The sequence below is a fragment of the Myodes glareolus genome, chromosome 5 (genome assembly GCF_982192425.1).
Source record: "Myodes glareolus chromosome 5, mMyoGla1.1, whole genome shotgun sequence".
Lineage (NCBI taxonomy): Eukaryota > Metazoa > Chordata > Mammalia > Rodentia > Cricetidae > Myodes > Myodes glareolus.
This window is the reverse complement of record NC_142030.1, coordinates 92,364,220-92,391,442: the sequence shown is the minus strand read 5'-3', so window position 1 is coordinate 92,391,442 and position 27,223 is coordinate 92,364,220. Positions and strand designations below refer to the sequence as shown.

At 53.2% G+C, this 27,223-nt stretch overlaps 1 protein-coding gene across 2 annotated transcripts; it reads left to right on the top strand.

Moving 5' to 3' along the window:
• Positions 1-2,130: 2,130 nt before the first annotated feature.
• Positions 2,131-26,918, top strand: Slc26a9 (solute carrier family 26 member 9). Of its 2 annotated transcripts, XM_085688278.2 has the most exons (22): positions 2,138-2,230; positions 8,752-8,865; positions 9,030-9,172; positions 11,422-11,561; positions 11,678-11,788; positions 12,437-12,612; positions 13,901-14,065; positions 14,702-14,854; positions 15,154-15,236; positions 15,929-16,076; positions 16,799-16,912; positions 17,080-17,157; positions 18,097-18,192; positions 19,882-19,988; positions 20,689-20,758; positions 20,848-20,940; positions 21,340-21,453; positions 21,922-22,203; positions 23,048-23,102; positions 23,817-23,959; positions 24,834-24,905; positions 26,298-26,918. In XM_085688278.2, the coding sequence occupies exons 3-22, from the start codon at positions 9,048-9,050 to the stop codon at positions 26,343-26,345; spliced, it is 2,373 nt and encodes a 790-aa protein (XP_085544404.2). In that variant the 5' UTR covers positions 2,138-2,230; positions 8,752-8,865; positions 9,030-9,047; the 3' UTR covers positions 26,346-26,918. The 2 variants fall into 2 exon arrangements, with proteins under 2 accessions (XP_048287061.2, XP_085544404.2); XM_048431104.3 differs by lacking the exon at positions 8,752-8,865 and having other exon boundaries at positions 2,131-2,230.
• Positions 26,919-27,223: the final 305 nt, after the last annotated feature.

Sequence of the window (27,223 nt, the reverse complement as noted above, 5' to 3'; positions counted from 1 at the left end):
TTCAAAGGCAAAGTGATATAACAAGCATACACTTAACCAAATACACTTCCCATCTCTTCCATGAAGATCTTTGTGATCTTGGGGCAGCTTATTTCCCTTCTGTCAGCCTCTGTTTACTCGCCCAAACACACGAGTAGCATGTAGATACCACATAGTTGGTTCTAGAATTAAATCAGATAGCCTGTGTGGGAGTTGAGAGGTACTACAGCAAGCCAGACAGGACTCAGAGGGGACAGTTAATGAAACTCACACTAGACTGGTTGGTAGCCCAGAATATCTGGGGTTCATTTAGAAGAGGAGGGATATCTGCAGATAACCCTGGTTGTCCCGTCAACTGGGCGGTACCCTCTCTGCCCAAGAGTATAGCCCAAAATTCCCTGATGGACATGGTGCCTCAGCAGAGAGACCCACGGTTTGATCCTGATGGCCACTGTCACTTGGCTACAGCAGGAGTCTGATGACTCATCGGCTTTCTAGGAATTTCCTGGCCAAAATGCAGAGCAGGCCAGACTGCCCACTGCACTGGACGGTGCTGGATGCCAATGGGAAGAGTTTTGTTTTCAGGTTTTGCTTTGTTCAAAGATTCCATCATATAGTCATTCATCCATTTCACAGACTCGTAGTGAAGTCTCACTTCTACGCAGTGGGGCTAGGCGATCAAAATGCAAAAGTAAACAAGCTCGTAGCTGCCCACCGACATCTTCACAGGGTAAAGTGTATTTGAAAGACTAACAACTGGGCACATCACGCCCAGTGGCAATGCTCCATATTATGACACCATGGCAAGAAATGCTGCAGGAATAAGACATGCTGTCTGTGCAGGAGCATGGGAAAGGGCTCGTAGACACAGTGCCCACCCACACGTCCCGCCCTCCCCTAAGTGGGGCCCACTTGCTTGGGTTCTTTGCATTCTGGATTTCTTCAGCAAGTTGTCTGGTTATACCTTGACAACTCTGAATGACCTTGGGAGTTTCCCCAGTCCCCACAAGCAATGCATCTACAAACTATCCCTTGGGTTGGGCCTGCAGACAATTCGTACGTTCATTCATTCAACAAATATTTGTCGAGTCCCTGTTATGTACTGAAGCAAATTCGTTTAGCCTTCCCCAGGACACTTCCAACCGCGCGTCACTGAAGCCCCCCCTCTATCGACTCCATCACACTTCCGAACTTCTGTTTTATCTTAGAGGGATGGAAGGACAATTCAGGGCTAGGACAGTCTAGAACAAGATGTCTTGGAAAAAAGCCACCTAGCATCAGGCAGGAGTCCCACATGGTGGATTTCCACACCTCTTTCAGAGGTCTCTGGCTGCATCTTTGGCCATGGAACCCGCAAAGGATGCTGGGATCCCAAGCATTGCCATTGGCTCTGTTGCATCGCTCCTGGAAGGGGTGGAGCCTGTGGTGTTGAGAGTTGCTGCCTTCCAGAACACTAGCTTAAATTTGCTCTAGTTCCGCTTTCTCTCCTTTACCATGGTGCTTCTGAGTCCCGTGCGTCCCTGACGCTTCAGAGCACGCTGCACCCACTACACGGGGACAAATTTCACAAAGATTTAAGGTCAGAGACAGAACTGGAAACCAGATCTCCACCTCAGCTCCAAGTATTCCAAGGTCCTCAGGGCCTCCAGACACCGTTCGTGCCCTTTCCCAGGGTGCTCAGAGGTCCACTGTCCCCCACCTCCAGCTCCCCAACCTTCAAAGCAAGAGCCTCAGAGTCCCACCCCTCAGGTGCCTTCAATAGTGCCCATTGTCCAAGAGGCTTTGTGGCTTGACCCCCAGCCCCATAAGTAGCAGGACAACAGGCTCAAAGAGGAATCTGCCTGGTGCCCCTCCTCTGCTGACTGCCTTGGGAGAGTCTTGTGGGGTAGTGGCCCCGTTGAATGTGACCTATTGTCTTCAGGGTGGATTTAGGAAGTGCCAGGCTCCCATCAAACGGCCCTGCTCCCTGGGTAAAACAAAAAAGGGCTGTTCATTTGGGACCTTTTCCCCCTTATCTCCTTTTCCTATCTCCTTAGGCTTAGCTCTGGTGTAGTGTTCAAAACCACTTCCCCTCCGAGCCAATCAGAAGCCGGGGCTCACCCGTGGCCCTGAGGTGAAGTTATTTATAAACGCCTCCCTGGATTATTTGAGCAGAGCCCTTTCACACACCTCAGGAACACCTCTCTGCTGCCTGCTGCCCGCTGCCCGGACACACCTGCAGCCCTGCCCAGCCAGCTCTGCTCACTCAGAGGTAAGCCCCACCCAGCCCAACCCACCCTAAGGGCTGGGGGTTATCCAGAGAAGAGGACTGGCCCCAGGGGTACCTCCAAAAGAGAGATGAAGATGACAGGGTGGGGGGTTTGCCAAGCTGAGCACAAGTCAGAAGGACGCTGTGGACCAGCGTCTCTGAGCAGCCCTCCAGCCCTACCCTGTGTGGAGCCCACTGTAAAGACCTCGGCTACTAGGCTGGGTGTAGCTGCAGGAGAAAACAGAATAGACCCTGCATTGGAGGAGGTCGGTGACACTCACACTCAACTAGAGTGGAGCAAAACAAGGCCCTCCAGGAAAAAGAAGGGAGCCTGGGCCTTCCTGGGCCTCCTGGGTCTCTTAAGCAGCTACCTGCACTCTCTACTTCTTTCCAAGTCCTGGGAGCAGAGAGCTCTCGGTATGTCTGTCTGTCTGTGTGACTCTGTCCCGTCTTTTCTGCCCCTAGACATCCTCCGGAATCCCTCATTGTTTTCTTACGAGCTCAGGGTGCTTAGCTGCATGGGCTCCTATTTAGTTGCTGTTACTTCTATGAAGCCCAAAGAGGTAGACATGAAGGAAGCTAAGGAGTAGAAGGCAAGCAAGGAGCAGGCTCCATCAGGCAGGTGGAGCATAAGAGGGGCAACACGGAAGGATCTGGGTTAGTGCAGAGTGAGGTGAGGAGCCCGGCCCACAAGCATCTAGCTCTGAACTTCCCGCCTCATAGTTCTTAGGGGTCCCAAGGCATCGTTGGACAGTGTCTCTCCCCAGACTAAGCTAAGCCAATCTTTTCTCACCACAGCGCCGACTCCTCAGTCGAGCTTGGGGAAGACCAGATTTAACGATGTGCCCTGTGGAGTGGCAAAGCCTTCCCCACCCTGAAATGGGACAGACTGAGAGAGAAATTTCTCCTTATGGGATTTTACTGGAAGACAATCCTCTCCCAGAGCCCCTGCAGCAACCCCCCCCGCCACAAACACATACACACACACACACACACACACACACACACACACATACACACACACACACACATACACACACACACACACACACACACACACACATACACGTGCTCTCAGAACCTGGCCAGAGCCTGCTTGTACAGCATGAAGAACAGCACACACCAGAAGCAGATCCACCACTACGCCAGCCTTCTCAGGACATCCCGGGGTCTGTCCTGGCCTGGGGCTCGCTGTACAGAATCCTGAAGTAAAGTTGACAGCTTTATCTCTTAGCTCAGAGGCTTCGGCAGAGTGACATAAAATCTATACTCAGTGAGAGTGTGTCAACCTAAATGAAACAGCCTGAGAAGGCTTGTTAAAGGGACGGGACCTGCCGGACATGAGCCAAATGGAGGGCGATGTGGTCAGGTCTTGCGAGATAAAATCCCCCCGGGAAGTCAGGCTTCCACCAGTGCCACCTGGAATTTTGACCTGGATCCTTGGATTCGCTGGTCTCTTTAGGGATTTCTAAGATTCTAACCCCATGTATCCTTACAGGGATCTTGTGGCCTGGCGCAAATCTCGCTGTTCAGCATCTCACTTAGTCCCTCTGCTGGGACTCGGTCCCAGTTCCTCCCTTCTCAACAGGGCGAGCAGATGCCAAGTGGGCTTAGAGATAAGGAATGGGGACCTGAGTGTCACAGCAATGAGTCCCCTCCACAGGCTGCAGTCCCAGAACAGGCTGAGTCCATCCTCCCGTACATCATAAAGGAGGACCTGGGGCTAGAAGGGGAGTTCAGGTTGTGCAAGAAACAGGGCAGCGACAATAGAAAGAGTATTTCAAAATGTCTTAGGGGTGACAGGCTTCTAGGGCCCCTCCTCCTGTCAGGGACACAGTCTCCAGCCAGAACCCCAATCTTCTGTCCTGACAACCAGCTTACCTCCCTATTTTGGCCAGAGAGAGACTCCCCTTTCTTGGGATACCTGCCCTAGATGAGGAAGGCAAGGGGTAATTGAAGCTAAGGGGACTTCAAGGTGACCTTTCCACTCCCCAGAACGCAGCCAGCAGACAGGTAGAGAGCCGTGATAAGGACACCTGTGATCTGCCAGGCCAGGCTGCTGCAGTGTCTGGCACAGGTGTGTCAAGGAACAACTCCCCCAAGGCACCCTCCCCCCAGCCAGGGCTTAAGAAGGAAGTCATTCTGGGCTACAGGGACAGGGTCACCTCCAGGTGGTACAGAAATCCATGAGCCGGCCCTCGCCTTTCTGCTCCCCAATGTCCCTCCTCCTCAGAAAAGACTCTGTCTCCCTCCACTAGTCCAGAAAATATCGGGAGTGTGAGGGAGGGCCTGTGACGGAAGCGTAGGATCAGGTCGGAAAAGGAAGGCCAAGTGGCAGAGCTAGAAAGGGTATCTTCCAACGTGACAGCAATAATAATAATGGCCAGAAGTGACGACGCTTCCCAGGGCCAGGCTCCCCGCTGTTCGTTTCCCTGGGCACTGCCCCCCTAAACAAGCATCCTAAGGGATCCACAGACCCAGTTGAACACAAGCTAGGGAGGAGGTCCAGTGCCCACTTCTTTTGTGCGAGCTCATTGGAGGAGTCCTCACAGGGTCCGTCTCTCTCCCTTCCTTCAGCTCCTGGGCTGTACAAGAGCCCGAGATTCCTCAGGCTGACCTTATTTCTTCCCTGCCCAGATTTAGGAATTGCTTATGTGACTCTGAGTCCTAAAGAGTCCACCTTTAGCTCTTCAGAATGCCCTCCTCGCTTTCTCCACTGTGAGAGTCACCTTTCGGTTCCTCAGCACTGTCACAAGGCACCTGCAATCTATTGATGTGGAGGAGTTACACACTGTGTGTGGGGTGGGGCTCATTACACAGCCATGACCACGAAACCCTTGGCCCACCAGGACTATGTTTAACTAGGGGTCAAATCATCTCGTTCCTGATAGCTCTCTGTGTCTTGTTCCTTTTAGAGGTTTAAATTTTATGTATATGAGTGTTCTGCCTGTATGTATGTATGTATGTATGTATGTATGAATGAATGTATGTATGTAACCATGTGTGTGCCTGGTGCCTGCAGAGGCAGAAGAGGCTGTCATGTTCCCTAGAATTGGAGTTAGGGGTTGTAAGCCACCATGTGGGTGCTGAGAATTAAACCCCACGTCTCTGCAAGAGCAGCAAGTGCTCTTAACCCCCCAAGCCATCTCTTTGGCCTCTTGTTCTTCTTTTACCTTGCCACCCAACCTAGCGTCTTAAGGCTCTCTTAGCTCTCTTAGAACCCCGAAGGCCCATCTACAAGAGGCGCAGGTCTACACTGCAGTAGCTCACCCCTTTTCCCTTCTCACACTCCCCTTTACCCCACGGCACCAGGGTCTGAAGGACTGAGTGGGGATGAAGGGACTATCACTGCTATGCCCACCCCACCTATCCCAGCCTTCCCTTCCTGGAAACAGGAAGTACAATGAAGGTTACAATGAAGGTGCCTGCTCTTCAGCAGTCAGGGCTGCCCCTGAGCCTACTCTTGCAACTCCGTCATTGTGTTAGTCAAACTGAGACCTGGAAAGGAGACAGCACCCAGGCAGAGTCTCCAAGAGGAGAAGCAGAACCCAGAAGTCTTGTCTGCTCAGAGGTCATCAGAGCCCGCACGTCAGTGTTGTCCCCTGGAGTCCTGGAGCCCTATCCACAGAAGCATTTGAGTAGCTGTCAAGGCCTAGTTCACACACAGCTGCTGTTCTCCGTGACTCAGTTTCCTCACGCACGAAATAAGAGAATTGAACCAGTACAGCCCTCGAATCCCCTTCTAGACACACCTCCCTGACTTCCACCCACTGCTGGCTTCCCCTTCTTTTAAACAGGTTTGTGAAAGCCCTGGTCCCCTGTGACACCCTCGTCAGGGAATAAGGAAAGGGGAAGGCTGGGGTTACCGAAAGCAAAGGGACTTTTCCTTCTGCTAGCCTGTGTCATTGGGGACTCCCGGAGCTCAGGTTGCAGGCATGCCTTGCCCAGAGGGGCAGAGACTGGCTGAGTCACGTTCATTTCTCCCCAAAGGATTCTCACCCCTGCCCCTTTTCTTCCTCCCATTCCTGGACAGGCAGCCAGGAATGGCCAGAGCCCACCACAGCGCTAGCCAGACCAGCCATGAAGGAGAACTGAGGGGAAAGAGTAGTCGGTCTCTCTAGGCCAGGGTGGTGGAAAAGGCTTCCGGATGGGGGTGGGGGGGAGGAATTCCAGCAGGTCTTGAGGACAGGCAGGTCTAGAAAGGCAGCGATGAGTCAGCGCACCTAGGCTAAGGAGGAACTTTGGAGACCCAAGCCTGTTTGGGGTGAACAACCTGCCTGAGTGGGACAGAGGTACCAGGCAACTGGATCGTCTAACATGAGGCCTAAAAGAGGAGCCTGGGCTTGGTCCTCCTGGAAATGGCAACTGGCTTTGCCCAGCAGGACACATGTGCCCAGTGGAAGAGCTGGTGGCCAAACATTCAGTTAAGCATGGTACTTGAGTGAAGTCGGATGGGAGGACGGGGGCAGGGTGAAGGCCACACACAGGAGAAAAGGGGAGAAAAAAGGAAGCAATAGGATTAACTGGGGGTGGGGGACAAGTGGCAGGAACAGAGTGACTGGGTGGCAGGGAGAAAGATACCACTGAGGAAATGGAAGAGCTGAAGGCAGCCTCTGGGATGATAGCATGGGATATCCCACCCCTGGGATATCGCACGCCACAAACAAAACTAGCCTAAGAGATGGTCTTTAAAAATAACCTGAGGCGATCCTTCATCCCCCCTCCACCCCCACCCTACCAGCTAGCACAGAAGTCAGATCCCTTCCCTATCTAAGTGGCTCTGCTTTCGTCAGTCAGCTCTCCTTGCAATCTTTGGCCAGTTCTTTTGGTCAGTTCAGTAGCCCGGGACACACTCCCCAAACGGCAAGCAACCCTGAAGCCTGGCACTATGGGCTCCTCTAAGGAGTCTTACTGGTCACTCGCTGCCCCCAGAGAGCCTGCCAAGCAAACCAGCCAGAAAGCCAGACCCTAGCAGACTCCAGGGAGGTTGGGAGGAAGAATGAAGCCATGCCGCTCCACGGGGCATGAAGACCGGCTGCTGGAGACTCATCTCCCATAAGGAAGCACCCTCCCATCTTAATAATAATAATAATCAGTGTCGTTAGCATTCGCTGGGAACCTAGGAAACTGGCGCATCACGCAAAGCTCATTTAATCCCCACCGCAACTGCCTGGAACGGTTATTATCCCCACTTCCAGATGAAGAAACTGCGTCTTTGAACCCAGGTCATTCTGCCTCGAAAACTCGGGCTGTTCTCTTGAAGCCACTTTGGTTTCTCCCACTCATGTCTCACATACCATGGCCCTTGCTCACGTCTCTCCATGTCTCCTCCAAAGCCCCACGGGATGGCTCACTCCACAGGCACTTCTTAGGAACTAAATACCAGGCGAGTAGCTGGGCAGGGGCTCTGCGGGTAGGCTGGTCCACCCACTTTTACCCTCTGGTGGGCATCATTACAGGGTTTCACTAACAGGCTAACCTTTAGCTGCCATTCTGGAAGGCTGTCTCAGCCCCCAGACCAAAGGAATGGATACACCAACCAACTCAAGCACAACTTCCTTAGCCAAGACCCTCGCGTCGCCGTCCTTTCCACTGTACTTAATTCCTTCTGGGCCATCACGCACACATCCCCGTGAAGTAAGCAGCCTAACCCACATTGCTGGCGAGGGCTTGGAGGTTCAGAGAGGTGGTATCATCCTTCCCTTCTCTTCCAAAAAAAGCCAGAACAATCTCTGGTCCCTGGATTCCCATCTCTTACCAGTGTTCTCTTCCAAAAAACGCGTATGCTAACCCACTTCCTGAGGCCTTCACCTAGGAAGTCTGGTGGGGTGGGTCCCTCGGTGATTGCACATCTTCAACCCTATCGTAAACCTTTTGTGGTTACAGCCACCCCAGATTCCCCAGGACCTCTCAAATGTGAGTCTTCTCTCAGGCCACCCTATCTTTTTCCTCGCCTGAGGGCCTCTATGTAGCTCTTGCCAACTGGGCTTGAGGAACAGAAGAGGGGGTCAGAGTTAGAAGAGGGTGAAGGAAGGATTCTCACAGGGAACTCCTCCGGGCCCCAAGGGCCCTGGCACCAAGCTCTGCCCAGCTCAGCTCCTGGAACCTCAGGTTGCGCAAAGCGCGAGGCGGAGAGAGAGAGACACCAGTACACAAGGGTGGAGGATAGGCTAGGCCCAGGAAGCTGTGGGAGAGAACCAAAGCTGACCGTCCAGACTTCCCCAAGCACACTATTGTCCTTCCTGGGGAAACCTGTTGGTGAAGTCGTGGGCAGGAGTCTTATCCAACAAAGGTCCTCCTGAGGTCGCGCTGGCTAGCCCCCTGCCTCTAGGTAGGCTGTTTTCTCGATTGTTCCAAGCTAACCAGCTGACTGCCGTGAGCCTTTCTGCCAGGGAAACAGAGGCCTAGGGCAGGAAACAGTCTGTGGAGCCACCCCAGCCTCAGGGGAGCAGGATTCCTGTGTGGAAACCAGCTGTGACTTTTGTCCTTGTGCTCCCACCTCCTCTCTGCCTGGTGTTCAGCAGGAGTGACAGTGATGTCACAGGTGCGGAGTGCCAGCCACGTGCTGGGTGCCAAGCAAAACAGCCAGGGCGAGTGTGTGTATCATCAGTGCCTGAGAAGGAAGGCCACCAAAAGAAGTGAGTCTGGTGGAAAGGCCTGACTGAGGAAGGGAGGCACCTTGCTGGATGGGGGCGGGAAGACTGGGATAAATCTCTGCTGCAGAGAGGACCAGAGAGAGAAGGGCCTAGCAGGCACTGAGAAGGGATGCCCCTCACTTGCCCATACTCTGCTTCTCCTAAAGCTTGTCAATGCCCCAGACATGAGCCAGCCCAGGCCCCGCTACGTGGTAGACAGAGCTGCGTACTCCCTCACCCTCTTCGATGATGAGTTTGAGAAAAAGGACCGCACCTACCCGGTGGGAGAGAAACTTCGCAACACCTTCAGGTAATGTGGCCCAGAGCCCAGACTCCTCTTTCCTCTGTTCCTCACCAAAATCCATCCTGCTCCAGCCAGGGCTCCTGGACCAGTACCCAAAGGGTTAGGGAAGCCCTAGGGGAGGACAGGTTCTGAAACCCGAATACAAGAGCCTGCAAGCACATATACCCCAAGATCCTTGAGGAGGACGGAGAGGAGGAATGAGGACCACTCAGCCATTTCAGAAGGTTGTAGGGTGGTGTTTCCATCCCCTAAGTAGCATCTCCTGAAATCGCAGTCCTCTTAATCATCTCTCAGGTCTTCAAGGACCTCTGGATGGATGTGCTATGATAGGCCATGGAGTGGCAGGGAGCACCTGAGCCCCTCCTCCATGCCCCATCCTTGGGTATCAAAAGGCACCATCTCCCCATGTCTCATCCCTCATGGATTGTCTTTCTTCCATCCAGTTCAAAGAATTCCTAGAGGAGGCCCTAAGTTCCTAGGCTGTTCTAAGAGACCCTACCAGCCTTGGGGTTCCTCCCACTCTTGGGTCCCTGAACTGTGGTAGTGGTCTGTGCAATCTTGCCTCGAAGGAAAGTGCCCCACACCTATACCTCGGAAGCCTGAAGCCACGGGCTCCCTGCCCCCTCCCCAGACTTCTGGCAGACCTCACCCTCCCTTGCTCTCCGGCGGAAACAGCTGATTCAGTTACCTGGATTGAGGTCACTGGCAGTAGCTAAAGTGGAGCCGCAGGTGGAACTGGTTGAGGCCAGGGAATCACCCACTAGAGTCTTTACTAAAGCCCTGGACCAACCCTGCTTCTCCTGGGAGGTTCCGTCTCTGCTCAGCGACACTCAGGGGTTGTGAGCCCAGTGTCTGGGCCCTGGCCTTGCTGCTGTGCTTCTCAGACAGACGGGCAGGCGCAGTCAGTCTTTGTGTTCAAGGAGTTTACGTTTACATTGTTTGTGTGCTGGTGGGATGGAGGATCTGATGTTCCTGAAGGTTAGGGCTGATGAGAACTGTACAGAGAAGGAGAAAATTCACGGTTCTCGTGACGTTGGCACAAGAGCCTTGAACAGGGCCTCGCACACAGGCGGTACTCCAAAGAACATTGGTTGAATGAATGAATGAATGAATGAGGGTCTACAGAGCTAATCCCGCCCTCCAATCCTGTCCTGGACTCTGAGGCTTCTATATAAGTTGTCTGGCATCTCTTTCCAGCGCTTCTTTCCGACTTCAGGTTGCTTTGCCTGACATATGGCAGAGGCGCAAGAAGGCTGGGTGTGTGAGCCGTGTTCCTCCCCCCCCTCCCCCCCGCCAGCTCTCTACCGGCGAGTCCAGTTTTCTCTGCCATAAGCAAACCTGTCAGAGCTCCTGCAGAGCTGTTGCCTCCTAGCACAAGGCTTTTAGGTATGCATGAAGCCGTTCACCATTTCCCGGGTGCAAGAAGCACCGCAGACCCCAGAAGAGGCTGGACTGACAGGCTGGTGGAGATGCCGTTCTGCCGAGTATTTAATCGGGACCAAAAGAAAAATCTGCCTGGACTTTCCAGGATACAAAGCATTGTCTGTGTTGGTTTCAGTCTTGGGTGACATCCAGGGGCCCCAGTGTCAGGGAAACTATTGTTGAGCAACAACAAAGAGTAAAGATTGGTGCGGGGCAAGAAAGGAAGCCTAATCAGTCTAGGCCCGTGAGTCACCGGAGGAACCCAGGGCATTTGACTTCCCTCACTTGGGAGAAGAAAAGCAACCCACCCCAAGTCATCAATCCATTGGCTGTCACCCTCAGGTTTGTAAGCCCTTGTTCCTGCTACCCATGAGTCTCCATGAAAGGATCTCAGGGTGTTCCACAAACAGTAACGATCAATACTCCTTACCCTGTCAGCCAAGGAACGGCTCTCCCATCTTCCTTTTCGCTCTGATGCTTTGCCAGTGGTGAACACCCACACTAGACTCACCGTATGTAGAGGACAGCAAGTAGGTGGAGTGCGCCTCGCAGGGACAACAGAGATTGCCTTTTTGTGATGTTCAAAAAGAAAGGGACTTGACACCCCAAGAAGGCTGAGCTACCATTAAATCAACAGCTTGAAGCCCAGCCTTGTGGATTCCCAAGTGGAGGGCCAACAACGATGCCCGGCGTGTGTTGCTGGGCTCTCCAGTTTAAAGCACAGCTTTCCCTCCACAACGTCCTGCGTCCTGCGGCACAGGCTGTGCACTGAGATTGAGTGAGCCAAAGGATGGCGGTGCCGGCATCTCGCTGCAACCTGCCCTCTTCCACAGGTGCTCCTCGACCAAGTTCAAAGCCATTGTGTTGGGGCTGCTGCCTGTGCTCTCCTGGCTCCCCAAGTACAAGATCAAAGACTACATCATCCCAGACATGCTGGGTGGACTCAGTGGGGGTTGTATACAGGTGCCACAAGGTGAGAGTAGCCCAAGCCAGGCCTAGCTGGCCAACCCCTCCTGTTCTTTCTCTACCCTCTGACCTCTGTGAGCCAGATGCTCTCCTGAGCGAAGACTCCCTCTCTGTCTCTTGCAGGCATGGCATTTGCGTTGCTGGCGAACCTTCCGGCAGTCAATGGTCTCTACTCCTCCTTCTTCCCCCTCCTGACCTACTTCTTCCTAGGGGGTATACACCAGATGGTCCCAGGTAAGGGTTCTCCCCTCCCCCCTCCCCTACTCCCTCATCCCCATCCCTCCCCCACTAAGCATGATGACTTAGACTCCAAAGACACGGAGCATGGTGAAGGAGGTTCCGTTTCTACCTTTATTCTCCTGGAGTTGATGTTGATCCAACCTGAAAGGGTGATCTCTGCATCAGTCCTAGGTCCTCGGTGACCTTGGAGAAATCCTTCCACCCTGGGAGCTCAGTCAGCATGGCCTATTGCATCTTTTTCCCAGGAAGGAGCGCAAAGTATGACAGAACATTATATGCCATATGTTATGCAGACCAAACAGATTGAGACACAACTGCTCTCAGCAGGCCACTGCAGGGAGATTCGGAGTTGCCTAGCACCAAGTGAGAAGGAGGAAGAGAACCCAGACGCAGTTTCTGGGCAAGGCTGTGCTGGCACTTCTGAGCTGGTGTCCAGGGAGATGATGTTAACAAGGATGTACCTGATCTGGGGAAGTGTCCTTGGCAGCTTAGGTGTGGCAGCTGATGAGGTGTTGTTGGCCGAGACCAGCGTAGGGAACCATTCCTCCGGGGCTGGTGCGCATTCCAGGGCTGGACCCCTTGGTCATTTCCAAGGGCATGCTGCAAACTTCTGACTCTTGCTGGCTGGGTGGGGCACCGCAGGTACCTTTGCCGTTATCAGCATCCTGGTGGGTAACATCTGTCTGCAGCTGGCCCCAGAGTCAAAATTCCAGATCTTCAACAATGCCACCAATGAGAGCTACGTGGACACAGCAGCCATGGAGGCAGAGAGGTTGCATGTGTCGGCTACACTTGCTTGCCTGACTGCCGTCATCCAGGTGAGGGGCACATCTCCCAGCCTTGCCAGTGAGTCTACCTCAGGGCGTGACAGACCACCTCCAAACCCCCAGTGTGGCGAAAACTATCCTTTCCATCCTAGGGACCAGAAGGGCCTTAAAATAGTTTAGACTCTCCACTTCCTGTGTGTGCCAATGCCACCGATGGAACTATCTTGAACATAAAGTCTGCCCAGAGACCTTCGGATGCCCCTTGGGGAAACCCTGATCTCTGCCAGTATCCCTGCTGCCCTTCACCCTCCTCTGCCCCAGCCCTGGCCCCAGTTGCAGTACATGCATAAGCCAACCATTTAACCAGGGGTGCAAAGAATTCCTCCAGTGTTGCTGAAAGAGGCACAGCGGGGCAGATTGCAAGGACACCGGCCACTTTAGAGACCTATCGTTCAGTCATCATTCACCTAATGTTTTCTGATTGCTTTGCTCTGCCAGGAATTAAGCTAGGCCTGAGGATACAAAGATAAGTGAAAGAAAGAGGCCCGATTCACTAGTGGCTCCTAGCGGGACAGAGGAAGTGGCCTTGTCAACAGATAAATTTGTGTGCCGCGGTGAGATAAGAGGCACAGTAGAACCCAGAACAGTGACTGTAGTAACCCAGGAAAGTCCTCAGAGAGGAGGGGACATTTGACCTGAGAAGGCAAGGTCAAATGGAAGCTCACCTTGACTGCGGGCCTGGCCTCTGGTGAAGCCTGACTGGGAAGAGTTTTAGTATGCCTCAAGGGCAGAGGGTCAGAGGAAGCCAGAAAGGTAGGCAGGAGCCCAATTGTAAAGTCTTCAGTCTGTCCTCTTGGCAGCAGTTTGGGTCCTATTTGCTCATAAAGATGGTTGGCAGGTGGAACCAAAGCAGGGATTGTGCAGAGGCCCACGCAGGAGGGACAGAGTGGTGGCCACGGCGAGGGAGATGTGGGTGGGAGGAAGAAACATTTTGCCAAGAGCATTACCAGCTCTTCATGGTTAGCAGCCTGTGGGAGGAAAGGCGGTGTGAGTCCCGGGTTTTTAGTCAGGCAACAGGTGGCACCGGGGGAGGACCACGTTTATATTAAGATAAAGGAACGGAAGCCAGCGTAGTGAAGTGGCAGAGAGGCTGTGTGCTGAGGGAACTAAGGTTTGGTGGCAGGCGCCCAGGTCACAGGGAATGTCAGGGAAAGGTTGCAGGGATCTCTTTCCCCTGAGTCCCTGCTGTCACTGAGTTGCATGAGGCTTCCAGTCAGGCGATGTGTCTGGCGGCTGGAACAGACGACCCACTGCGGACTCTTCACCTCCTTCCTTCTAGATGGGCTTGGGCTTCATGCAGTTTGGCTTTGTTGCCATTTACCTCTCTGAATCCTTCATCCGGGGCTTCATGACAGCCGCTGGCCTGCAGATCCTGATCTCTGTGCTCAAGTACATCTTTGGTCTGACCATTCCCTCCTACACCGGCCCAGGCTCCATCGTTTTTGTGAGTCCAGAAACACCCTTTGGGAAGGGGCAGGCTGGGAACAGAGTTCACACCCTTAGGAGGTGGTGGACTAATTTGTTCTGATAGCTGGCTGGGCCATTGAGCAGAGGGTTTCCCAATGGGTTCTCCTTGTGAGAAAGAGGTCTAACACAGACCCTCACGCACTCACTAGGGCTCTCTCTGATCAATCCCTGCAGAACAGGAGACCCCATTCCTCAAAGGCCTCAACTCCTTTATCCGGGAGGCCCTTCTCTTTTTAGTTTAAACTCTTGACAAGAGAAAGAAAATATATCATCTTGAAGTCCCCAGCCCCCACATCAGGTGGATCACTAGCCTTTGTAACTGTGGCTCTAGAGGATCTGACCCTCTCTCTCACCTCCATAGGGACCCACACATGTGTGGCATACACGTACACATGCACACACACATGAATAATATGAGAAAATGTAACACCTTAGCCTTCACTCCTGACACCCCCGCTTTGGGAGAGGGTAGTTGGAGAGAGGATGGTATCCACAACCAGGGCTGTGTTCTGCCTTTGTATGTCTCCAGCGGCATGTCTCCCCTGGGCCAGGCACCCAAGGGCAAGGCAGTATGGGAAGAAAGGATGGGAGCCTGTGATGCTCTCTCCCTTAGACCTTCATTGACATTTGCAAAAACCTCCCCCACACCAACATCGCCTCGCTCATCTTCGCCCTGGTCAGCGCTGTCTTCCTGGTGCTGGTGAAGGAACTCAACGCTCGGTACATGCACAAGATCCACTTCCCCATCCCTACGGAGATGATCGTGGTGAGAATCCTGCCTGCCTTGGAGATGGGGTTCTGAAGGTCAGGATGGGGGGGGGGGCTGTGAGTAGAGGAGCCCCTGTCCATCCCTCTACCCACTCCTCGGGCAGCCAGCGAGACAGGAAGTCACATGTGAATACATTGCATGACCCTCTATGTGAATCCTCAGGTTGCCTCATGCACACACTGCCTTAAGGTGGCAAGACAGTAGGATCTGGGAGTCCCAGAGAAAAGATTTAGAAAAGACCTCTGATTTAGCCCCTACTAAGAATCAATATCCATTCTCCACTTTGGGGTTTGCAGGTGGTAGTGGCGACAGCTATCTCTGGGAGCTACAAGATGCCAAAAAAATATCACATGCAGATCGTGGGAGAGATCCAACATGGGTGAGTCCAGATCACTCAGAGACCAACCCCAGCCTATTCTCCACCAGAGCTGGGGTCCTGATAGAGATGAGAGGCCCAAGTGAAACCTAATTGAAAACTGACTCAAAAAAGCCACATAACCAGCCCATAGTGGCCACTTCATGGAAAAGGAGTCCCAAATGCTACCCTCCCAGCCCCTAAGTTTCATGCACTGAATGCAGTCAAACAAACCTCTCTCAGGCCCACTCATCGCTGGCTTTCAGCTTTGCTCTCGTGCATAATCTTTTACGCACGCAGAAAGGGAGCCACTGAGGTCGATCAAATTCTTTAAGCATCTGTTCTATGTCAGGCACCATACTGGATCCAGAACGGCTGGGACAAGACTTGCCCTGCAGGCTTGAAACAGGGGAGGGGGAGCAAGCCCTCACAGCACCGCAGGTCTGTGGGTCTCAAAACTAGTGGACAAAGAGTCAGGATCTGGACACAAACAAATGAAGCCCTCCAGTTGACTGACTTGTTGACCTATACAAGTTCATTCTCTTAAGCCCTGGCTTCCTCCTTTCAGAATCAAGAGAGATAGGACCTGCCTTCTGATTAGAGTGTGTGAGATCACATGGGACAAGCCACCCAAATAAGACTCTGGCATACGGTGGGGGTTCAGCTCCCCTCCTCTCACACTCCTGGACCCCTGCCTCTCTTCGGATCCTCTGCAGGTTTCCCACTCCAGTGGTCCCGGTGGTTTCGCAGTGGAAAGACATGGTGGGCACAGCCTTCTCCCTGGCAATCGTGGGCTACGTCATCAATCTAGCAATGGGCCGGACCCTCGCCGGCAAGCATGGTTATGACGTGGATTCTAATCAGGTATCTCCGGTTGCCCTGGCAGGGCTCAGGGGTAGTGGGCCCACAGAAATCTACCGACGACAGCTCAGGGGTGGTGGTGATGTGACTCCTTGGTAGAGTCCTTGCCTAGCACACAAGAGGCCTTGGGTTACACCCAGCTCCTCAAAAAGGGGAGATAAAGATGTCTTGGGGCTCTGTGCTGAGTTGAGACAGTAAGGTTTGGGGAGGGGGACTAGACCTAAGGGTTGGCGGACTAGACCTATGGTTTTAGCTTTCTTTTTTCTTTTCTTTCTTTCTGTGAGGAGTCTTAGGGTGGGGAGAGTTTACATGTTTGTGTGTGTGCACATGTATATGCAAGTTCATATACATGTATGTGTGTGGAGGTCAGAGGTTAATATTTGATATCTTTCTCAACACTTTTTTTTTTTTTTTTTTGGAGACCACAGCTCATTGCCTGGTTACACTGCCTAGACAGTGAGCTCTGGGAATCCTCCTGCCTCTGGCTCCTCAGCACTGAGATTATGGGTTCACATTTTTTGCAGGGGTGCTGGGGATCTGAACCCAGGTCCTCACGCCCATGCAGTAGTGTTTACCAGCTGAACCCTGAGGCTGACCTTTTGAGTGGTCGTGTGTGGTCAGGCGGTATCACGGTCACTTCCACACCAGGCCTCAGAGTCCCCCTCACACAGATGACCGCCCACATCTGACCCCTACTCCCCACCAACCCTGCCCTCTCTCCACAGGAGATGATTGCCCTGGGCTGTAGCAACTTCTTCGGCTCCTTTTTCAAGATCCATGTCATTTGCTGTGCTCTCTCTGTCACCCTGGCTGTGGACGGGGCTGGAGGAAAATCCCAGGTGAGCCTTGCCTCAGGGGACCGGGGTAGGAGTGGAAACAGAGCAATGCCAGAGAATTCCAGATGCCACAGGTGTGCCCTCCTCACCCAGCTAGTTTTCATCCCCTGGAAAACAGTTGAGTCACAAGACGTCTGTAGCCACTCACTCCCAGCTCTTTCTCTGACTAGGTGGCAAGCTTGTGTGTGTCTCTGGTGGTGATGATCACCATGCTGGTCCTGGGGTCCTATCTGTACCCTCTTCCCAAGGTAAGAGCCCAACCCAGAGCAGGGGATGATGACAGCCTCCAGGAAGAATAACCCCTACGAGTGGGAGGAGTGGATGGATTGCGAAGTGGGAGGAGCATTTGATGGATTGCGAAGTGGGAGGAGCACGTGATGGGTTGGGAAGTGGGTGGAGCATTTGATACATTGGGAAGTGGGAGGAGCATGTGATGGATTGGGAAGTGGGAGGAGCATTTGATGGATTGGGAAGTGGGAGGAGCACATGATGGGTTGGGAAGTGGGAGGAGCATTTGATGCATTGGGAAGTGGGAGGAGCATGTGATGGATTGGGAAGTGGGAGGAGCATTTGATGGATTGGGAAGTGGGAGGAGCACATGATGGGTTGGGAAGTGGGAGGAACATTTGATGGATTGCAAAGTGGGAGGAGCACATGATAGGTTGGGAAGTGGGAGGAGCACTTGATGGATTGGGAAGTGGGAGGAGCACGTGATGCCTCCATGCCCCCACTGTCACTTTTGCTGTTAGTTGCCCTATGAAGTAAACAATAGAGCGTTTTTTCCTCCCTTTTACTGGTCGAGGAAACTGAGGTTAACAGCCTGACTTGTCTGGTGAGGCAGCTCACGGTGTAGGATTGGTTTCTGGGAGCTGGATCCCTAGGCTGGAGGGTAAAGGGCAAGGTGTCTGGGAGTGCAGCACACCCGCACCGCACAGCCTCTTACGAGGATGTAAGGTGTGAGCCGCTCAGGGCTGCAGGAGAGGGAAATATAAAGGCAGCCCCAGAATAAGTGGTGTGGCTCAAGAGGCTTCACTTCGCAATCCTAAAACTGAGGAGGAGCTTAGGAAAGGAGCCCCGGAACTCTAGCTTTGTCTTGTTGGGCTCCAGGGTCAGTTGTGTGTAGGAAGGACAAGATGAAGGGGACGCCTCAAATGACACAATGTTCTCCTTCTCTTCTGCTTCTCCAGGCTGTGCTAGGAGCCCTGATAGCTGTCAACCTCAAGAACTCCCTCAAGCAACTCAGCGACCCCTACTACCTGTGGAGGAAGAGCAAGCTGGACTGTGTAAGTGTGGGGTGCCCTCTGGTTACCCACAGATGCCCCTGCCCTCCTCTCAGTCCGCAGCTCTGGCCTGATGCAAGGTGCTCTGATGTTCCCTAGTCCCCAGGGGCTGAGAAGCAGGCTTTGGAGAGAGCCATTCTTTGCTCAAGCCTAACTCGACCACTCCCTGGCTCTGTCGCCAATAGCAAATTCCCTTACCTCTCTAAGCCTCAGCTTCCGTGTCTGTGAAATGGGCACATTCGACTTCAGGATGACCTTTAAGAAGATGGGATTAGAGAACCATGTGCCTGTGTGAATTGCCTGTGTGATCAACGAAATGTAGTAGCTACTCTTTTTATAATTTACTACCCACACCTCCCTGTTCAGTAAGAAAACTTAGAACATGAAGTCAGAAGACCAGGGTCCTGACAAAGTATCTAGCCTCTTCCTGAGTTCTACCTCCTCATCTGCCTGTGGGATGGAGCTGTGTTGCTGCAGCAGGCGCTGGCCCTGAAGATAAATCCGCATGGGAACGTGCCATGCTACACAGGCCTCCTGCAACTGTGGCTTCGTGCTTCAGCTGCACCGATGAGGGCTCCAGTGTGTTGACAGGGCTGCCTCGGGTCCACGTGAGCGCACCCACAGGCGCCCAGAGGGGAGACTGACTAAACACCGCGGAGGACGACAAAAATCAAGGCTCAGCGTGGTTCGGTAAAAGTCATCAGAAGCATCTCAGGAAGCGAGTGCCGGAGTCTGACTGGAAACCCTGCTGGGCTCCAGGCTTCTGGACTGTCCTGCCACTCACAGGCAGAGGCTTGGCCATACCACCTATGGAAGGAAATCTTTTATGTCAGGAACTGTGTGGTCCCTCTGGGGACTTCCAGTTAGCGGTGGAGACGGGAAGAAACGAAATGCTCCCACCCAGCACATGATCTGATTTTACCACATGGTGCCCACCTCCCAGCAATGGCCGCAGTCCTTCGTAGCCAGATGGTACCCTGTGACTTGATCTTCGCTGCGTGTCTCTGTAGAAATCCCAGCAGAGGCTGGCTCCTCCAGAGCTGTTTGGGGGACAATCAGCACCCCTGATCTACATTTTCTCCATTCAGGGGTTGAGTTCCCATCAAACCACACACACTCCACTGCTAGACAGGAAGAGGCTCCATTCACTCGGGAGCACACTCCATGACTCTCTGACTTTTCAGTCTTCTTGCAGAATGGACCTCATTTCCCCCCCCCCCCACCATGAACCAGGAAACTGGCTCCCCCAGCCACACAGTCCAGAACCCAGCTTTGAACCTGGGTGCCTCTGACCCAAGTGCATACTCTTCTTTCTCGGCTCACACCGTCTCTCGGTGCACGCTTCCATCATCTCTTAAAATAGAAGGCTCGAATTCTATTTTTAAAACTAGGCCGAGAACTGGGGTGGGGGTGGAGCTCGATGGTAGAGTGCTTGTCTGGGACGTGAAGCCCTGCATTCAATCCCCAGCTCTGGGGGAAAGCAAATTCAAGAGCTGCACTCAATGTAAGAGAAATGGGCAAGGAAAACAAAGTCCCAGCACGTGACTCGCTGCAAATGTGAAATAAGAATGGAAGGAGAGATCTGAGTTAGGCAGGCCAACTAGGGCCTTGGCTAATCCCAGGAGACTTCCTGCAAAGGGCGGGTTTTCTCCCTCACACTGCCTTTTAATATCTCTCTCTCTCTCTTCACAGTGTGTCTGGGTGGTCAGCTTCCTCTCCTCATTCTTCCTGAGTCTCCCCTATGGCGTAGCAGTGGGTGTGGCCTTCTCCATCCTGGTTGTGATCTTCCAGACTCAATTGTAAGTGACAATCTCATCCCTCCCTGGCCCGGTATGGGTTTACTGGACCAGTCTGCAAGAGCTCTCCCATGCCAAGGCCTAGCATAGTGCACTGTAGCTTCTGCCTTCTGGGGCCAGCGCAGGGACATGCTGTCAGACTGCATAAGTACATAACCTAGCCAGGACAGTGGGCATAGACTAAGTTATCTGACTTTTGCACCCTAAAACCCCAGAGTAAACCAGCATGGGTTCAGAGGGCTGGGGAGGAGGAGGAGCACACAAGGAAGGGTGAGTGGGCTCTCCCACTCGCCTTCCAGAAGCTCTGTGAGAACCTCAGCTCAGGTGGGGCCCATCCCTGGAAAACTCTAGGTCAGAGCATGAACTCTGTGTTCTTCCTCCAAAAGAAGCCATTAGCACAGGCTGAGGATGCCTCGGAGGAGATTGGGGTGTGGGTAAGGACAATGCTGGGTGTAGGAGAAATCAGGAAGTGCTGGCTTCCTGTACCCATGTACCCCTTCTTCCTTCTCTCCCCCGAGCCCCAGTCTGGGGGCTACACCAGCACATGCCTGGTTATAGACCAGTCATAGACCACCAGGGCCACGACCCCAGGGCAGAAAGACTGCATAAGAACAGGAGTCCTGGCTGGTTTTTCTCATCCCCGACCTAGCATCACTCCAAGCTACTAGCATGCTTACTCTCCATCCTTCTCTCCTTCATCTAGTCGAAATGGCTCCACACTAGCCCAGGTCATGGACACGGACATCTACGTGAACCCCAAGACCTACAACAGGGTACGTGATTCAAGCTTAGGACCTCCCTGCTCCACCCTGTCCCCTCCCCAAGACCTATCTGCGACCTGAGCTCAGTCTCCCTGTCACAGGTCCAGGAAATTGAGGGGGTTAAGATTGTCACTTACTGCTCCCCTCTCTACTTTGCCAACTCAGAGATCTTCAGGCAAAAAGTCATTGCCAAGGTAAGGCTCCATCCTTGCTGACCAGAGGGCTGAAGAGAGAGTAGCCAGAGATGGAAGCAGAAAGGGGCTAGACACCCAGGGCAGGCCACCCCACAAGGGGCTAGACACCCAGGGCAGGCCACCCCACAAGGGGCTAGACACCCAGGGCAGGCCACCCCACAAGGGGCTAGACACCCAGGGCAGGCCGTCCCACAAGGGGCTAGGCGCCCAGGGCAGGCCACCCCACAAGGGGCTAGACACCCAGGGCAGGCCATCCCACAAGGGGCTAGGCGCCCAGGGCAGGCCACCCCACAAGGGGCTAGGTGCCCAGAGCAGGCCACTTCACAAGGGGCTGGGCATCCAGGGCAGACCACCCCACAAAGGTAGAGGTCAAGGTTGCTATTGGCCCTCTTCCCACAGACAGGTATGGACCCCCAGAAGATATTACTCGCCAAGCAGAAATATCTCCGGAAGCAGGAGAAGAGGACGGTGAAGCCCACACAACAGAGGAAGTCCCTCTTCATGAAAACCAAGGTGAACTGAGGCTAGAACCACCTCCATGCCCATTCTGGTCTTGCCCCTGGCTCCCAGACTGCAGTAGCACACTGAGAGGCAGGCAGGAAGTCTCCGAGAGCACTGCTGGACACTCTCCTAGGGGAAGGCTGCCAGCTCCCAGAGGACCCACTGGCCCCCATCTCCAGTGGGAGTTTCCTAGGTGCTCAGGCTGTGTGAAGGCGAGAGGGTGGGAGAAGCAGGCTTAGGCAAATGCACAGGGAATCCTACTGTCCCTAGAGGGCCTTCCTCTCAAGCAGTGTGGCGGAGGCTTCAGAGAACTGGAAGGTTCCTCTCCCACACACCACTTGGATTGGGAGAGAGAAGCTAGCAGGCCTCCTATGGGAAGGGGCTTTAGGGGAAGCCTGTCTGTATACACTACTGAAATAGTACCTGCCTCTGCTTGGGGTTTCTTGTCACAGTCCCTGACTGTCCCCTTCCCGCCCACAGACGGTCTCTCTGCAGGAACTCCAACAGGACTTCGAAAGCGCTCCCTCAACTGACCCCAACAACAACCAAGCTCCTGCAGGTGATGCCAACATATCCTACATCACCTTCAGCCCAGAGACCTCAGCGGCTGCCCCGTGTGAGCCGCCCACCTCCGCTCAGTCTCCCAGGGAGCCTAGTGATGCTCTAGCCAGTGTCCCGCCCTTTGTCACCTTCCACACCCTCATCCTCGACATGAGCGGAGTCAGCTTTGTGGACTTGATGGGCATCAAAGCCCTAGCCAAGGTGAGGCCTCGTGGGGCAGTAAGGAGGGTGTGTGCCCTACCCCTGTTCACGTCCTTCCCTGGGACTAGCTGAGGGAGCGTCCAGACCCTAGGGACCCCTTGCCCCAGACGTGAGTAGGGTGGATACATTGTTCAGGGCAATGAGGTGTTGGAGCAAACTTCCTGAGCCTCAACCCACCAAGGCCATTCTGGGTTCTTTCTCAAGCCATCAGTCCCCAGAACCCACTTTGGGCCCTCTGAGTGAGTCCAGTTTGGCCCCTGGTTCTGCTGTCCCTTCCTACACTCACCAGGGAGGAAAACGTAACACTGCTGTGTCTCAGACTTAAGCCAAACAGGCCGCCTGCGGATGCCATGGACAGAAGGACCCATCTGACCACTTTTCGGTGGCCCTGTGAAAGTCAGTTTGGCAGCAAGTCTCAAAAGGACTCAGACAGAGGCAGCCTAGGAGATCAGGGAGCACAGACTATGTCAGGCCCTTCTCGGGTATTGAGCTCAGCTGGCTTCTCTAGGCTGGACCTGGATTCCCAGACGTCGCTGGCCTGTCTAACTGAGCCTTGGTCCCGAGCATTGAAAAAAGGCCATGGTAACTTTAAGTGCCCGCCACACTGGCAAAGCCCCATTTCCGCCCCACTTTTCAGAGAGGCCTTGGGCCAACACTCCAGGGAGACGTGGGGTGCTCTCTGCCACTCATGCCTGTGGCTGCCAGGGCCCTCAGGATTGCTTGTTTGTTTTCCTTTGCCTCTGAAGTGTGTTTCGTGAGTCACTTTTAAGATCCACTCAGAACATTCCTTTCCTTTCTTTCTTCCCCGTTTCCTTCCCCTCCCCTCCTCTCCCAACCCCTCTAGCTAAGCTCCACCTATGAGAAGATTGGAGTCCAGATCTTTCTGGTGAACATCCATGGTAAGAAATGTGGGGGTTGGGTGAGCATTTAAGGAACCAGAGGCTGGAGAAGGGATGCAGTGGGGACCGGTTGGTGAGCATCCTGGGGGTGGGGTGTGTTCACGTGGTTGAGAGCAGACAGGATTATAATCTGCTCATCACTAATTTGTGTGTATCCTGACTCTAGTTAGCCAAGTCACTGTACAGTCTGGGGTCCATCTCCACCCGTGTAAATTGGAGGGCTGGCTGGTTGAACCTAGAATCCTTTCCACGGATCTGGAGAAGCACAGAAAGCCCACAGACCCTAGCTTCCAGGGACTTGTCTCCAAAGGGTGCTTTAAGCAGCCCCAAGGACATGCCTCAGAGCAAAGGACACTCACTGAATTTGCACATGTGCCAAGCACAGACTGCACAGAAGGGCCCAAAAGAAACACAAAGGGGTTGCACACATATCCAGACCCACCCGGCAGGACTCTTCCGGCCCCGTGATGTGCATGCTCATTCCTCTTACCCTCGATGAACACTCCCAGAAAACCACCTCCAGAATGTGCTGTATTAACCTTTCCTTGACAAGCAACAACTTCTCAAATCCGAAGGCTTCCTTCTGCACCGGATTGAGGGCTCAGCATTTTTAAGATCATACTGCCCTCTGCTGTCTAGAACTGATATTGCAGGGTCAGTCGTCCTATCTTCACCAGTGCCTCCCGCCAGCTCACCTCACCCGCCTCCTTCCAGCCCAGGTGTACAATGACATCAGCCATGGAGGTATCTTTGAAGATGGGTGTGTCCAGCGCAATCACGTTTTCCCCAGCATTCATGATGCAGTCCTCTTTGCCCAGGCAAACACTAGAGAAGACCCAGCACGCAGCTTCCAAGGGGTAAGGTCCCCACACCTGAAGAACCCTAGGCTCCAGCTCCCACAAACAGGAGAACCAGTGCATGTTAGAAAGACCAGGAAATGGTTTGAATTCTATCACCAATTCTGCCACCTCATGCTCCTGAACCTCAGTTTCCCTATCTGTAGAATGGACACCATCAACCATTGCCCTTGATTGTTTTGTGGTAGTGGTGGGTGCCCCGGCTTAGAGACTTCAGGCTGAGATGGATGGAGGAGCTGCAGCTGAGTTTTATCTCTGCGTCTTGGCATTTAATTTACTAGCTCAGTGAACAGTATGAGAGGAAGATACAAACAACTGTCTAAAATGTCAGAAGCCAGACCCAGCCTCCCCTCACTTGCAGGCCCTGGGAGACTAACAGAACGCTCTGACTCATGAACCTTGCCCACAGGGACTCTCAGAGAATTCTTGTTCTTTGTCATTACACCAATAATACCCAGTTATGTGGGTCCTGGGGATTAAACTTGGGTTCTCTGGCTTGGTGACACATGCCTCCTCTACCCACTGAACCATCTCTTCCAGCCTAGTTTTACTATTTATAAATAATGTATTTTGCATATGTTCTCTATTACCTATTATAAATTACACAGACAATGCACACACACTCCTTAAAGCAGGGCAGCGAGAAAGACAGAAAAAGGAGTCTGATGATCCTGCCTTTGCAGAATCCCTGTGCCTCCCTGCCTATAACACCCACAAGAGAGGCCAGGTCCTATGGGCATCTGCCTGTTGCTGTGCTGTCTCATGAGGCCGGCAGGGGAGGGCCAGGGAAAGGGGTGAGGGAAACAGTTTTCCCGCCACTGTGCACCCACCTCTGACACCCGGACTCACCCTGCACCCACTTCCTTCCCTTCAGGCTCCAGGAGACACTGAATTCTCCCTGTATGATTCTGAAGAGGACGGTCCCAGCTATTGGGACTTAGAGCAGGTAAGTAGAGGGGCAAAAGGTGGGGGAGGAGAGGAGAGGGAGGAGGACCGGCTTCTACAGAAGGTGCTTGTTGGCTGTCTCCTCTGGTTCAGAGCAGTAACCTTGAAGGTGGCAAGGTTTCACCTTTCTTTTTAAGAACAGATCTTGATTCTTCTCAGCATCAGCACCCCACACACACACATGCACATGCAAACACTCATACACACATGCACACACACACAGAGACATCCTGTGGAATGAGAGAGCCTCTAGACCAAGTCCTAGAGAATTGCTATCTATCCTTAACTCTCCAGTGTGCCAATCCTGTGGTCATGGCCAAGCCGCATAACATCACAGGGTCTGTTGATATTATCGGTAAAGTAAGAGATATTTAGTTAATCTGTCCCCCCCCACCCCCAGGACTGACTGAAGGGGCCACTCATCTTTCATCAACTCATGAGGTGTTTGTGGAGCACCCACTGCTTGCCTAACACTGTTGCAGGTGGGCAGACAGCCGTGAACAAAGGCCCCTGTTCTTTGGAAGCTGCATTCTGGGAGAACTGATGTTTGGGGGTATAAATGAATTATCACCACCACTGGTTAAACATTTAGAACTAACAGCTATGCGGTACAAGCTGTTACTGCCTTCTTGGGGCCTGTGAGATTTATCACCATTCCAGGCCCTTGAGCTAAAAGAAAGCAAGTGACTAAGTTTAGAGAAATCTGGACCTGAGTCTGTTAAAAACAGCATGTGTCTTCCCATTCTTTTCTGGTTTGAGTTCCACGATCCTCTGAGTGTGTCACCCCAAGTGTTGATGACAAATGAGGGACACCTGAGCGCTACCAGGCTGATTTCTGTGCCCCATTGGAATCTCCAGCACATTTTCAAAAAATTAAAAACCTAGATACCTAGATGGGACAGAAATAATACAGCTTCTGTAATCTTGACCTTGGTGTTACCTAGCTATAAATAAATAAATAAATAAATAAATAAGGAGGCAACACTCAGAGAGGAAAGTGTAAAAAAGAAAAACCACATAGCACAGGCCAACGGGACACAATTCCCAATTAGATGCTACTAACACTTTCTCCATCACCCCATACCAGTTCCCGTCTTATGCTAGCCTGCCCTTCCTCTGCTCCATCACCCAGTACCAGTTCACACTTTATGCTAGCCTGCCTCTCCTCTGCTCCATTGCCCAGTACCAGTTCACACTTTATGCTAGCCTGCCTCTCCTCTGCTCCATCGCCCAGTACCAGTTCACACTTTATGCTAGCCTGCCCTTCCTCTGCTTAGCTGCATATACCGTCTCGCTCGGTGTGCTTTATTCTGGCCTCTCGGTGGCAGCCTGTCTGATTCCAGCAGGTCTGTCACTCCCTCGCTCTCACCCTTCCTCCCTGTGGTCTCTGCAGGAGATGTTCGGGAGCATGTTTCACACAGAGACCCTGACTGCACTGTGAGGGCCCGTTTGGTTCCCATACTGCCTCCTGAGCGCGTGGCACCTGGGATTTCCACGGACGATAAGCCCAGGACCACAGGGAGGGACAGAAAGAAGAGTATGTCCATCCGCCAAGGCTCTCGATCCTCTCTCAACTCCTGTCCTCTCTCCTGACTTTTCCTCCCTCCCCATCTCCCTGGGGGAGAGTCGCCTCGGCCTCTGCAGCCAGAAGAACCTGTCCTGACAAGGGTTGGCAAGCGCGAGAGTCTGGTGAACCCACCCCATCTCCTCCCTTCTCATTCAAGCCCAGCCGGGCAGTGAGCTTATTCTGCCCATCTACCCATGCCCCACCATGGCAGCTGATGGACACCTTGCCTTCCGGTCTTAAGAGCAAGCCAAGCACAGAAAGATAAGGGCAGCTGTGCTGAGCTGGAGTGCAGTTCAAACGGGTCTGTGGCCTGGGTGGTTGGGGCCTTGGAGGTTTCAGGCTGTCGTTGGGATTCAGGGATGCACTGGGTTAGAGTGTTGAAGCTTGTCCCTCCGACTGCCTTATAGTTGTCAGCTTTGTGCTTCAAAGACACAGTACTGTCCCCAATCCAGGCGTCTCTGTCTCTGTGCCCGCTTCTCTCAGTGTCCTAAGACCGCTGAGGCCTTCATTGCTGTCCAGCACTTCAGCCCCAGTGTGGGCAGTGGGCAGGACCCGCAAGACTGTCAGCGCTACCTCTCCAGGGACAACCCACCGAGGGGCAGACTTGGCCTCTTGAATCATCCCCGCCTGAATGCTGCCCCATTCTGGGGAACAGGTGATCAGCAGAATCCTCCAGCGATACGGCGGCAGCCATTCTGCACAAAATCTTTCAGAATCCCTCTTTGTACTAGCGACATGGAAAGGGGGTGCTA